The sequence below is a fragment of the Macaca mulatta genome, chromosome 16 (genome assembly GCF_049350105.2).
Source record: "Macaca mulatta isolate MMU2019108-1 chromosome 16, T2T-MMU8v2.0, whole genome shotgun sequence".
NCBI lineage: Eukaryota > Metazoa > Chordata > Mammalia > Primates > Cercopithecidae > Macaca > Macaca mulatta.
This window is the reverse complement of record NC_133421.1, coordinates 45,348,119-45,362,688: the sequence shown is the minus strand read 5'-3', so window position 1 is coordinate 45,362,688 and position 14,570 is coordinate 45,348,119. Positions and strand designations below refer to the sequence as shown.

The 14,570-nt window shown below is 45.7% G+C and overlaps 1 protein-coding gene and 1 long non-coding RNA gene across 2 annotated transcripts; one reads left to right on the top strand and one right to left on the bottom strand.

Moving 5' to 3' along the window:
* Positions 1 to 212: 212 nt before the first annotated feature.
* On the bottom strand, positions 213 to 6,341 carry LOC144335447 (uncharacterized). The gene is made up of 3 exons (XR_013406300.1): positions 6,160 to 6,341; positions 2,056 to 2,134; positions 213 to 1,817 (listed from the first exon to the last, which is right to left on the bottom strand). It is a non-coding gene; the product is annotated as an uncharacterized LOC144335447 (long non-coding RNA).
* CCL5 (C-C motif chemokine ligand 5) lies at positions 5,927 to 14,289 on the top strand. Its single transcript, NM_001032850.1, is given in 3 exon segments — positions 5,927 to 6,002; positions 7,594 to 7,705; positions 14,202 to 14,289. Coding segments are annotated over 3 exon segments (276 nt in total).
* Positions 14,290 to 14,570: the final 281 nt, after the last annotated feature.

Below are 14,570 nucleotides of genomic sequence, written 5' to 3'. Positions count from 1 at the left end.
ATTAATTTGTTTAACTGCAATAATCATTTTACTATGTATATGTATATCAAAACATCATGTTGTAAATATGTTTATTAAAAATACAGTTCTTATTAAAAATACATAAATAAATAATAAGTCATAAAGCTGGATTTTGAACCTAGAAGTCTGACTCTAGAGAGCCCATTTAATCAAGATGCTACAAGAAGTTAGTATGACTTAATCAGCATTGATTTAACAGCATGTCTAAGACATTTATTGGAAAGCAGGTGGAGAATACAAATAAATAGAAAACACACAGGACACTGTCACTGTTTTCATGGAGTTAAGACAAGACCAGTGAAAAGATGATTCACAATAAAGGAGTGTAAATTTACTTGTTTTTTGTTTATCTCCCTTCTCCCCGTCCCCCTACCCTACACCCATACAAGCTCCAGATGGCAGGTCTTTGCCTGTCTTACTAGCCATGGTGCCTGCAGTGCCTAGAACGGTGCCCAGCTCATAGCAATTCTCAGTAAAATCTGTAGAGTGGGTAAGGAATGACTGAGGGGTACAGACCACGCACACTGAAGGCACAGGGAGAGCAGCGACTGCTCCATGATGGTGTACTGGTATACCTCACCTTACGTCTCCTAAGCACATCCATTATCATTATTGCCCTTGATCCTCTCCACCACTACTGTGGGTCAGACAGGAAGGAGTTCCTGGTTTTCAGGAATATAATGTGCTGGGTGAATAATAATGACAGTTGCCATTCATTGAACACCCACCCTGTACCAGGCACCATACTGTTTACGTGGGCTCTCTAATTTGCTTATACATGGAATCAGTACATTAGCACCAGAGAAAAAATTGAAGATAGCCCATCAAGCCCAAACCTTGATTTTGCATAGGAGAAAATGAATGGTAGAAATGAAATAAAAATTAGATTCTCCTCCCTCCTGTGCTCCTCACAATCTATTGGAATCAATGAAAGGGAAGAAAAATACTCCCACGGCTGGGTGTGGTGGTTCATGCCTACAACCCCAGCACTTTGGGAGGCCAAGGTGGGAGGATTGCTTGAAGCCAGGACTTCAAGACCAGCCTGAGCAACATGGCAAGATCCCATCTATAAAAAAATTTAAAAATTAGCCCAGTATGGTGCAGTGGCTCATGCCTATAATCCCAGCACTTTGAGAGGTCGAGACGGGCGGATTACAAGGTCAGGATATCAAGACCAACCTGGCTAACATGGTCAAACCCCATCTCTACCACAAATACGAAAAATTAGCCACGCATTGTGGTGGGCGCCTGTAGTCCCAGCTACTTGGGAAGCTGAGACAGGAGAATGGTGTGAACCAGGGAGGCGGAGCTTGCAGTGAGCCGAGATCGTGTCACTGCACTCCAGCCTGGGTGACAGAGCAATACTCTGTCTCAAAAAAAAAAAAAAAAAAAAAAAAGGCCAGGTACGGTGGCTCACACCTGTAATCCCAGCACTTTGGGGCGCTGAAGCGGGCGGATCACGAGGGCAGGAGATTGAGACCATCCAGGCTAACACAGTAAAGCCCTGTCTCTACAAAAAATACAAAAAAGTAGCCAGGCGTGGTGGTAGGTGCCTGTAGTCCCAGCTACTCGGGAGGCTGAGGCAGGAGAATGGCGTGAACCTGGGAGGCGGAGCTTGCAGTGAGCCAAGATCGTGCCACTGCACTCCAGCCTGGGCAACAAAGCCAGACTCCGTCTCAAATTAGCCCAGCATGGTGGTGCACACCTGTAGTCCCAGCTGCTCAGGAGGCTGAAGTAGGAGGATCTCTTGAACCCTGGAATTCAAGCCTGCAGGTGATCAGCAACTGCATTCCAGCCTGGGGAACAGAGTGAGATGCTGTCTCAAACAACAACAACAACAACAACAAAAGTACTCTTGACATTCCCACTGCCTATTCCCACTCAGCAATCCCAACATCCCACCATCCTACCCACCACCCCCTGTCCCACCACCACTTACACACAGATATACATACACACACACACACACAGTGGAAAGGTTTGCTGGGATTCAAAGATGAGGAGCATGTCGGTGTTGTCTGCGGGTTTCCTCACCTCTGTCCTTAGCTCGTGTCCCAACTCAGCATATCTGGTATCCAGGAAAACACTTTCTTTTCTTCCTTAAAGAGGGAAACTGCAATCAAGGAAAGAAAACAGAAATTGAGCTCACAGGAGAAAACTGAGCCTTGGCAATCGTTTTATGATTTTCTCTAGAAACAATGAAGTGTGGTAGAAAGTCTATGAACCCAGACATGGGTTCAATGTTGAACTCTACTACTGTAGGCTGTGACTATAAGCTAGTCACTTAACCTCTCTAAGCCTCAACGACCCATCTGTTTTAAAAAAGACTTTTTGTGGCCAAGCGTGGTGGCTCATGCCTGTAATCCCAGCACTTTGGGAGGCCAAGGCAGGTGGATCACCAGGTCAGGAGATCGAGATCATCCTGGCTGACACAGTGAAACCCCATCTCTACTAAAAATACAAAAAATTAGCCAGGCATGGTGGCAGGCGCCTGTAGTCCCAGCTACTCGGGAGGCTGAGGCAGGAGAATGGCGTGAACCCGGGAGGCGGAGCTTGCAGTGAGCCAAGATCGCGCCACTGCACTCCAGTCTGGGCGAAAGTGAGAGAATCCATCTTAAAAAAAAAAAAAAAAAAAAAAAAAAAAGGCCGGGCGCGGTGGTTCACGCCTGTAATCCCAGCACTTTGGGAGGCCGAGGCGGGTGGATCACAAGGTCAGGAGATCGAGACCATCCTGGCTAACACAGTGAAACCCTGTCTCTACTAAAAATACAAAACATTAGCCAGGTGTGGTGGTGGGCGCCTGTAGTCCCAGCTACTTGGGAGGCTGAGGCAGGAGAATGGTGTGAACCCGGGAGGTGGAGCTTGCAGTGAGCCGAGACCATGCCACTGCACCCCAGCCTGGGCGACAGAGCGAGACTCCGTCTCGGAAAAAAAAAAAAAAAAAGATTTTTGTAATAAATAAAGATTTTTTGTAATATTGACTGGGGGTTTAGTTTAGACTGCTGAAAAGCATAAATTACAGAATATCCTTAAAGGCACTGACATCTTACTCTTAATGATAGCATGATAATAATAGCCAGTGTTATTAAATACTTAACAACATGTGTCAGACGTTGCACTAAGAGCTTTGCAAGCATGAGAACATTTATAGGGACTTAATTGTCTTGATAGTTGTGTGAGGGACTATTATTATTATCACTGATTTATAGGTAAGGAAACTGAGACCAGAGAGATTATTAATAACTTACCTGAGGCCACCTGGCCAATGAACAGGAGAAACTGCCAAGTCCCTGCTCTTAACCCACTGCCTTTTCCAGAACCTCTCACATGTTTGGCAACTTACCTTAGACCTAACATGGCTTTGTGAAGGAAACAATTGCTAGAACATTTTTATGTGGCTGGATGAATGTTTCTAAAGTGCTTGCAATTTGTTTCTTTAAATGAGATGGCCATACTTTCCAAAATTGTGTTTCCATTGTTAATTGATTGAGCTGTAAGGAGGGTATGAGAGGATTGTTGTAAAGAGCTTGGAACAAGGCCTGGCGCGGTGGCTCGCATCTGTAATCCCAGCCCTTTGGAAAGCCAAGGTGGGCGGATCGCCTGAGGTCAGGAGTTCGAGACCAGCCTGGCCAACATGGTGAAACCCTGTCTCTACTAAATATACAAAAATTAGCCAGGCATGGTGGCGATGCCTGTAATCCCAGCTACTCAGGAGGCAGGAGAATTGCTTGAACTTGGGAGGCTGAGGGTGCAGTGAGCCGAGATCGCACCTCCACACTTCAGCCTGATCAACAGAGTGAGACTCTGTCTCAAAAAAAAAAAAAAAAAAAAAAAAAAGCTTGGAATAGCAGCTGAAACCTAGAAAGGCCTTGATAACTGTTAACTGCCTTACTGATGTGATTCACTGGTCAGAGCTGGGGCATGGTCATCAGAAACACCTGCCTTCAAATCCCACTTATCAGCTGCCTGAGCTTGAAGATGCTGTCTGTTCTGAGGCTTAGTTTCCTTTTTAGTCAAATGAGAATAATAACCACTCTGCCTCAAAGTCATCGTGAGGAAGAAATGTGACAAAGTCTTCCCATTCTGGGTGATTTAGTCAACCACCATGTTACAAGTGTGAGAGTAGCAAACAGAAAATGATCTCAGTAGAGGGTTACATTTTGTTTATTTTGCTTTTGTCATTCTCAATAAACACTTTTCTTTTAAATAATTCAGATGCCAGCCAGGCGCGGTGGCTCACGGCTGTAATCCCAGCACTTTGGGAGGCCAAGGCAGGTGGATCATGAGGGCAGGAGATAGAGACTATCCTGGCTAACACGGTGAAACTCTGTCTCTACTAAAAATACAAAAAAATTAGCCAGGTGTGGTGGCGGGTACCTGTAGTCCCAGCTACTCAGGAGGCTGAGGCAGAACAATGGCATGAACCCAGGAGGCGGAGCTTGCAGTGAGCCGAGATCATGCCACTGCACTCCAGCCTGGGCGACAGAGCAAGACTCCATCTCAAAAATAATAATAATTATAATTATAATAATTCAGATGCCAATTTCAGCCTAGCCCAGATCAAATTGTTGCTAATTGTTAACTACTAAAATAGGAATTGATAAAGACTTACTATATCCAGTTCTTTGGAATGGAATAAGGACCCCGGCTCTAATCCAGAAGTTCCACATGGGTTCAGTTTTGAGGATACTCCTAACCACGAACCCTTTAATGTTGGGCAGTACTTAATGGACGGAGCACCGAAGTGGGAGCGAGGGCAACTGCGTTCTGATCATTCTGATGAATGATCTCTGTCATTCATTTGCTGTGTGTTCTTAGCAAGTCACTCCTGCTCACTGGGCCTTGATTTCCTCTTGTGCAACTGAAGAACATGGAAAAAAAATGGATCCCTAAAGTCCTCTGAAGCTTTCATATTCTGTAACTTTTGTGCCCAAGAAGGCCTTCAGTGAGATGGGATCCCAGTATTATATTGAGTTTCCTCATTCATAAAGTGGGGATAATAATAGTAAATGAGTTGACACACGCTAAGCCGGTAGAATAGTGGCTGGCACAGATAAGCCCTCAGTAAATGGTAGCCAATAATGGTAGAGTATGCTGTAAGAGATCTTTCTCTCTCTCTCTGCTTCTCAACAAGCCTCTAATCAATTATTCTACTTTATAAACAAGGAAATAGAACTCAAAGACATTAAGCACTTTTCCCAAAGGTCACTTAGCAAGTAAATGGGAGAGACCCTATGGCCAGGATGAAAGAAAGAAATTCCCACAAGAGGACTCATTCCAACTTATATCTGGTGAAAAGGTCCCCAATGCCCAGCTCAGATCAACTGCCTCAATGTACAGTGAGAGTGCGCTCACCTCCTTTGGGGACTGTATATCCAGAGCACCCTCCTCAATAAAACACCTTATAAATAACCGTGGATGAGGGAAAGGAGATAAGATCTGTAATGAATAAGCAGGAACTTTGAAGACTCAGTGACTCAGTGAGTAATAAAGACTTAGTGACTTATGATCCTGTTCTAACTGCCTGTCCTTGTTGTCCCCAAGGAAGCAGCTTACTGCTGTCTGAGGAGGACCCCTTCCCTGGAAGGTAAAACTAAGGATGTCAGCAGAGAAATGTTTCCACCACTGGTGCTTGGTCAAAGGGGAAACTGATGAGCTCACTCTAGATGAGAGGGCAGTGAGGGGGAGACAGAGACTCGAATTTCCGGAGGCTATTTCAGTTTTCTTTTCCGTTATGTGCAATTTCACTTATGATACCGGCCAATGCTTGGTTGCTATTTTGGAAACTCCCCTTAGGGGATACCCCTTAACTGGCCCTATAAAGAGCCAGCCTGAGCTGCAGAGGATTCCTGCAGAGGATCCTGTGACAGCACGTGGACCTCCCACAGCCTCTCCCACAGGTACCATGAAGGTCTCCGTGGCTGCCCTCGCTGTCATCCTCGTTGCTACAGCCCTCTGCGCTCCTGCATCTGCCTCCCCACGTAAGTCCTGGTCTTGACCACCACCGCCTGTGGAGTCGGACCCTCTGCCTAGAATGCCCACCCCATCCCAATGACTGTCCCAGACCTTGCCCTCTTTTCAACTGTAGCATGAATATTGTCCGAACCCCATTATTTACATTCTTGTGGATTGTCTTACCCAGATGTCCTGTTGTCCTTGAGGGATCTCTATGCTGCTTCATGGCAGGGATCTCCTGATCAGTTTTCCTGTCTTCAAGGTCTACACCCCCAAGGCCTACAGGAGTTCACTGAGTGTGGACTCATGTTGGGGAGATTAGTAGTCATGAGTAGCTCACACTGACTTTGAAACACGACTGACTCATGCCTGTCAGCAGCAGGGTTTCTAAGAAATTTAACTAAACTAAAACTTTCTGAGACCCTGAGATAGCCATATTCTCTCTCTTTTCATAAATGTAAAAAATTGGCTTATGAGAGGGTATGTGGCTTTATTAGAGTGAATACATTTAAAAAACAAATAAAAACAAAGAGAGGATAATAAAAGCTAATTAAATGGCTACTGTGGATCAGGCATTGTGCTGATTTTTGTACATCTTTTTTCTTTTTTTTTTTTTTTTGAGATGGAGTCTTTGCTCTGTCACCCAGGCTGGAGTGCAGTGGCACGATCTCGGCTCACTGCAAGCTCCGCCTCCCGGGTTCACACCATTCTCCTGCCTCAGCCTCCAGAGTAGCTGGGACTACAGGTGCCCATGACCATGCCTGGCTAATGTTTTGTATCTTTTAGTGGACACGGGGCTTCACCGTGTTAGCCAGGATGGTCTTGATCTCCTGACCTCGTGATCCACCCTCCTCGGCCTCCCAAAGTGCTGGGATTACAGGAGTGAGCCACCGCGCCTGGCTGATTTTTGTACATCTTATTTAATACCTACAACTCTTCTTTGAGTAGCTGTCCTTGACTTACAGATGGGAAAACAGAGAGGTTAAGTAACTTGTCCATGGGCAGGCACAGAGCTAGGAAATGGGGAGACTGATATTCAAACCTGGTTCCATCTCGCTGGGAAGATAAAAACTACTCCTCTGCTGGGAAGTGGCAACTGATGCTTCCCAGCGTGATCTTGAATTAACTGACCAACAAGAAGTTCTCTGTTGAGAGCCCTTCTCACTGAAGCTCAACAGGAGCTCTCAAGATACAATATGCATCTCCAGGCTGCTCTTAGGATCCTGGCTGAGTTATGGAGCCTGAGCCTTGGAAGCCTCCCCACAACCTGCCCTAGGTCTCAAAGAAACCAAGTTCTGAATCCATTGAGGATTCTGGAAGGGCATGAATGAGGCCAGAGGACCCAGGACAAGCCAGGAGGAGGCCCTGAGAGCCAAGGGCAGAGGGTTATGGTGTAGAGGAGTGGATACAAGCTTGGCTCAAAGATTAGATGAGGGGTTGGAATCCCCACTCTGCCACCGTTTATCCATGGCCAAGTGACTTTACCTCTCTGAGCCTCAGTTTCTGTCAAGGAAGATAACAGTTCTTTCTAAATAGATCATACAAAGTGTTCAGCACAATGTCTAGTGTGCAGTAGCAATGAATAAAAGGGTCTCCCTCCTTCCTTTCCTCTTCCAGATGCCTCAGACACCACACCCTGCTGCTTTGCCTACATTGCCCGCCCACTGCCCCGTGCCCACATCAAGGAGTATTTCTACACCAGTGGCAAGTGCTCCAACCCAGCAGTCGTGTGAGTCTCAGCGCCATGGAGCCCTCCCAGAGCCTGTTCCCTCAGTAGTCCTCTGAGAGGATGCCCTACCCACTCCCACCCATCCTCCAGCTACGAGCAGCCACAGCTCCTCCATTTCTAGCCTCAGAGTCCCCTGCTATCATGAAAAAAGACTAGACAAGCTGTCCTTAGAGAATCCTGCCCACTCTGATGGACTATGTTCCTAGGACTCCAGTCTTTTTTTTTTTTTTTTTTTTTTTTTGAGATGGAGTCTCACTCTGTCGCCCAGGCTGGAGTGCAGTGGCACGATCTTGGCTCACTGCAAGCTCCACCTCCTGGGTTCACACCATTCTCCTGCCTCAGCCTCCCAAGTAGCTGGGACTACAGGTGCCCGCCACCGTGCCCGGCTAATTTTTTGTATTTTTTAGTAGAGACGGGGTTTCACCGTGTTAGCCAGGATGGTCTCGATTTCCTGCCCTCGTGATCCACCCACCTTGGCCTCCCAAAGTGCTGGGATTACAGGTGTGAGCCACCGCGCCCAGCCTAGGACTCCAATCTTTACTGGTGTGGCCTTTACTTCAACATGGTCTGGAATGCTACTGTGTGGGGAAGATCAAGTCAGTCATCCCCTTCAGTGAAGAATCCTACAGTCCCCCATATTTCACACCCAGTCAAATCCACCTAAACCTCAGAGGAACTAGGGAGGAGAGGTCAGAGGTCAGGGATCTATAATTGCAGTCAAATAATTTTAAAAAAAAGCCATCCATCAAAGAAGAAATAAGGAAATAAGATTCACCTTTAAATATGCAAGCTAGTATATTTGGAAAAATATAATAAACCCTACTATATAGGAAATGCCTACTATGTGTCAAATGTCTTATGTGCATGATCTTTAAATTACACTTAGCTCTGACAAGTATGCATAATTCTCTCCATGTTTCAGGTATTAAAACTAAGATTCAGAGAGGTTTATTGACTTAGCCAAGGCTGCACAGTAAATGAGGGATGAAGCCCATCTCTAGAGCCTCCTCTTTCTGCTATAGCAAAGTCATTAGTGACAATTGCTTAAGAAATGTATGGCAGAGACTTCAAAAATGAAAATGGTGCAATCCTGAAGTTTCCTATATAACAGTGAAGTTTTTGTTTTTGTTTTGAGACAGAGTCTCACTCACTCTGTTGCCCAGGGTGTGATCTCAGCTCACTGTTGTGCAATGGTGTGATCTCAGCTCACTGCATCCTCTGCCTCCTGGGTTCAAGCAATTCTCCTGCCTCAGCCTCCCAGGTAGCTGAGATTACAGGCACGCACCATCACGCCCAGCTAACTTATGTAATTTTTGTGGAGACGGAGTTTCACCATGTTGGCCAGGCTGGTCTTGAACTTCTGAGCTCAAGTGATCTGTTCAGCCCGGCCTCCCAAAGTGCTGGGATTACAGGCGTGAACCACCGCGCCTGGCCGGGGTGAAGTTTTTTAATGCAAAAATTTTTATGACACTGTCAAAGTTAGAGGTATTCAAAGACAGACTTTGGGTCTGATGAATTTTTTGAAGTATAGTGGTAATATTTAACAACTACTAATTTTATTTCTGAAAACAAATATTTTTCAAAAGAAGAAAATCCTTCCCTGAGCACATACTATGGGCAGACACAGATTACTAAAGCCACTGTCCCAGCCCAACCTTATGGGGCTCATAGTCTAATAAGAGGGGCAAGACAGACACAGCAATGACTAGAGTACCCAGCAAAAAACATGACAAGGGAAAGAGAGAGGAAACATATTCAGCTTCAGGGATTTACAGGTTTGCTGCAAATGGTGCTGTCTGAGGAGAGATTTGGCCTGGCAGAGAAAAGCCTAGGGAATGGGATATATCAGGAAGAGGGACTGTCCCCCAGGATTCTACTTTGGTTAATGTAGAGTCTCCATGTAGGAAAGCACAGGGTGTCAGGAAAATGCAGCAAAAGTGCTAGAGCTGTCTAGTGTAAAATGAGCTAGAACAGGGAAAGCTGAGAAAACAGGAGTCCAGTTTAGCGGCTACTGTTTTCCATGTGAGTAGCATTGGAACCTGAACAGTGCCTGAAGGAAAGGAGAAACAGGAGGTTTCAAAGACAGACACCTTTGAAACCCTCAAAGGTGGAATTTGCAAACCCTAGCAGGTGATTTGAGGTCAAGAGCAAGGGAGAAATATGGGGGTTGAGGATGACACTGAGGTTTCCACCTCTGGCTGGAGAAATGTAGAACCATCTTAAGCCTTGTGGAAGAGCTGTTTAAAGAGGAAAGAGCTAAGGTGCCAGCAAGATAACCCTGTGGATATATCCAGTGGTGACGGTGAAATTAAGGGTTGGTAGCTGAGGAAATGGTGTTAGGGCTGAAAACATGACATTCTTTTGTAGGAAAAAGGGGTATCCCAACTTTAAAAAGGCAATGCAGCCTGCCTTGGTGAGTACTGGCTCTAGAGCTAGTTTGCTTTGTTAGAACTCCAGCTATGACACTTGCCGAGTGTAGGCCTTTCAATTAACCTCTTGGGACCCCAATTTCCTCCTCTACAAAATAGGGTAATAGAAGTACTTCCCCCACTGGGTCACAGTAAGATGAAAATGCTTACAATATGCTCTGGCACACAGTAGGTGCATAAATATTAGCTTATTATTATCATCATCATCTAAATGCATTATTGCATGCACAAAAGTAACAGGTGAAACTTAAGGAATGAATGCAATTCGTTCATTCACTTACTCATTCAATAAAAATCCATTAAGCATCAACTGTGTGCCAGGCCCAGGGCCAGAGACTTAGGAAAAAACACAAAGAAGAGAAAAGGGCAGCAGCTTTGAGAACATCCGCTCTTAAGGGGCAGGCAGAAGGAGGAAGTCAGGCAAGCAGAGGGTGCTAAAAATGGAAGTAAGGAGGGAAGACTTGGCAAGGAGGGGCTGTTCTTCGGTATCACAATCTGCGGGGAGTTTGGGGGCAGGAAATGGAGGCCTGAGCTACCCTTACCTCAGGTATTGATTTCCTGGCTTTTTGATTTCCTAGTCACAGGTCAAGGATGCCAAAGAGAGAGTGATAGCAAGTCTGGCAGGATTTCCTGTATGACTCCTGGCTGAACCAGGGCATGGTCTGGGTGTGAAACTCTCACACCACCCTAAAAAAGAACACAAACTCTAGGAAGTATGAGAGGCCAGAATACTGCTTCCGCTCCCTTTCTTATCTCTGCACACCAGGGTGGGAGAAAAAGAGATGGTCAGGTGGCTCTGAATGAGACTGGGAAAAGGGAAACCCAAAGAGAAACCAAGAAATCCTCATTCTTACCAGACAATCTAAGGCTTCACTTTGTCTGAAAACATTTAGGCTCAAGAATGTGCAGGACACATCCAAAAATGGTTAAGATGGTAAATTTTATGTTACTAATATTTTACCACGATTTAAAAAAAAAATTCATGCTCTTAGGCACAGAATCAGAACCACAAGAGCTTAGTGACTTTGACAGATACACCGATACATGCATATAGAAAGAATGAAAATATTAAACCAAAAAAATGAATAAGTGATGAAATATTTAAATAAGGTGGGTACCTAGCACATCAGAACATATTTGGGAATAATATTTCCATCTAGGGAATACATTTCTATTCTTTTAAATGTGATAGTAATCACAAAAGCAAAGGTGGAATTTCTGTGTTGTTTGAGACATATAATTCCTTTGTTATGCCATGTAATCATGTGGCATACTGTGTGGGTCAATAAGAGTTAAAAAATAAACTTCTAGCTGGGCACAGTGGCTCACGCCTGTGATCCCTGTACTTTGGGAGGCTGACGTGGGTCGTCACCTGAAGTCAGGAGTTCAAGACCAGCCTGGTCAACAGGATGAAACCCTGTCTCTACTAAAAATACAAAAACATCAGCTGGGCATGGTGGTGCGCACCTGTAATCCCAGCTACTCAGGAGGCTGAGGCAGGAGAATCGCTTGAACCCGGGAGGCGAAGGTTGCAGCGAGCTGAGATTGTGCCACTGCACTCCAGCCTGGGCAATAAGAGCAAAACTCCATCTCAAAAATAAAAAATAAAATAAACTTCTGGCCAGGCATGGTGGCTTACCCCTGTAATACCAACGTTTTGGGAGATTGAGGTAGGAGGATGGCTTGAGCCCAGGAATTTGAGACCAGCCTGGGCAACATGGTGAGACCTTGTCTCTACAAAAATAATTTTTTAAAAATTAACCAAATGTGATGGTGTACACCTGTGGTCCCAGCTACTCAGGAGGCTAAGGTGGGAGAATCACTTGAGCCCAGGAGGTTGAGGCTGCAGTGAGCTGTGTTTATGTCACTACACTCCAGCCTGGGTGACAGTGAGACCCTGTCTCAAAAATATAAATAAATAAACAAACAAATGAACAAACAAACTTCTGGATGGCCGCACAGTAAATAGTTGAATTTCGGCCGGGCGCAGTGGCTCAAGCCTGTAATCCCAGCACTTTGGGAGGCCGAGACGGGCGGATCACGAGGTCAGGAGATCGAGACCATCCTGGCTAACCTGGTGAAACCCCGTCTCTACTAAAAAAATACAAAAAACTAGCCGGGCGAGGTGGCAGGCGCCTGTAGTCCCAGCTACTCGGGAGGCTGAGGCAGGAGAATGGCATAAACCCGGGAGGCGGAGCTTGCAGTGAGCTGAGATCCGGCCACTGCACTCCAGCCTGGGCGACAGAGCGAGACTCCGTCTCAAAAAAAAAAAAAAAAAAAGTTGAATTTCTTCCTATGAAAACCTCTAAAATAACATATCCAGTATTTGAACTTAAGTAAAATCAATGTTCAAATTTCAAATAATAATAATAATAATGTGCAGGAAAAATTCCTAAAGGAAAAGCCAAAATGGGAAAGGGTAACTAGGCAGGACTGACCCTAAAGTAACGTGTTAATTGGCAGCACTGCTAGCAAGGCCCAAGGTCTCCCACAGGTAGAATCAGTCTCCCAGCAGACAGGTGAGGCAGGCAGCTGGACTGACCCTCATGACCCCCAACTTTTCCAGCTTTATCATCAATGCCCATGGAGATAAGGCCTCTGATTCTCATAGGCCTCCACATTCTGGCTGGTTACTTGGTGGAAGTGCTTTGACATTGCCATTATCTCATGGCCCTCAACTCCCCTGAGCCACAATGTTTAGTACCAGGACTTTCAGTCTCATGTTGCTCTCATCCACCCTAAAGCAGAAGTTTCAGAGCATTCTAGTAACAACACATGAATGGTATTTTTCCAAACTTACTCATGCATATTATCCTTTGAGCTTCACAGTAATTGTGCAAATAATTATTTCTATCTACATTTCAGAGCTAAGCAAATAGACTCAGAGGCTTTAAGTGATTTGCCCAAAATGATCAAACTAATAAATGGTGAAATGAAGACTCAAGGTCATGCCCTTCTTTCATTCACCCACCCATGCACAGATGTATTCATTTGTTGAGTGTGCCAGGCACTGCATTGTCTAAAGCCAAATCAGATGTTCTTTCAAGAACTTCTTGGCCAGGCGCGGTGGCTCATGTCTGTAATCCCAGCATTTTGGGAGGCCGAGGCAGGTGGATCACGAGGTCAGGAGATCAAGACCATCCTGGCTAACATGGTGAAACCCTGTCTCTACTAAAAATACAAAAAATTAGCCCAGGCGTAGTGGCGGGCGCCTGTAGTCCCAACTACTCAGGAGGCTGAGGCAGGAGAATGGCGTGAACCCGGGAGGTGGAGACTGCAGTGAGCCAAGATTGTGCCACTGCACTCCAGCCTGGATGACAGAGACTCCATCTCAGAAAAAAAAAAGGCCGAGCACGGTGGCTCACACCTGTAATCCCAAAACTTTGGGAGGCCAAGGTGGGTGGATCACCTGAGGTTAGGAGTTTGAGACCATCCTGGTCAACATGGTAAAACCCCATCTCTACTAAAAATACAAAAATTAGCTAGGCATGGTGGTGGGCGCCAGTAGTCCCAGTTACTTGGGAGGCTGAGGCAGGAGAATCGCTTGAACCCGGGAGGTGAAGGTTGAAGTGAGCCGAGATTGTGCCACTGCACTCCAGCCTGGGCAAGAGAGCAAGACTCCATCTCAAAAAAAAAAAAAAAAAAAAGAACTTCTCGTCTTCCACTTATTCAGCCATGACTCAGTTTTGAGGGACACCTTATTCTCTTTGCATCTTAAGCACCCAGCACAGGGCCTGGAACAGAGGAAGTACTGAGAAAAGGCTGGTGATTGGCAGGCTCAGCCTTGGGTTTCAAGGCTCCATATCCTCTTAGCTTTTCAGGCTACATATATTTGTGTGAAGGTGGTTAAAATGCACACAAATTTGTTTCTGGCTTGGAGCCCTTTGATCCAACAGAAGAGGAAATGTCCTCTCCTTAAAAGCCACAAATAAAATCTTATGGAGCTCCAAATATGCCCTACCCCAATACCATTATCATTTCCCTTTATACCTTAATCCACTTCATCCCCCAAACTGGCTGTCCCAGTACTGGGAAGGTCTCATCCTCCCTCTTCTCCTCTCCCACAGCTTTGTCACCCGAAAGAATCGCCAAGTGTGTGCCAACCCAGAGAAGAAATGGGTTCGGGAGTACATCAACTCTTTGGAGATGAGCTAGGATGGAGAGCCCTTGAACCTGAACTTACACAAATTCGCCTGTTTCTGCTTGCTCTTGTCCTAGCTTGGGAGGCTTCCCCTCACTATCCTACCCCACCCCCTCCTTGAAGGGCCCAGATTCTACCACACAGCAGCAGTTATGAAAACCTTCCCCAGGCTGGATGTGGTGGCGCATGCCTGTAATCCCAACACTTTGGGAGACCAAGGTGGGTGGATCACTTGAGGTCAGGAGTTTGAGACCAGCCTGGCCAACATGATGAAACCCCATCTCTACTGAAAATA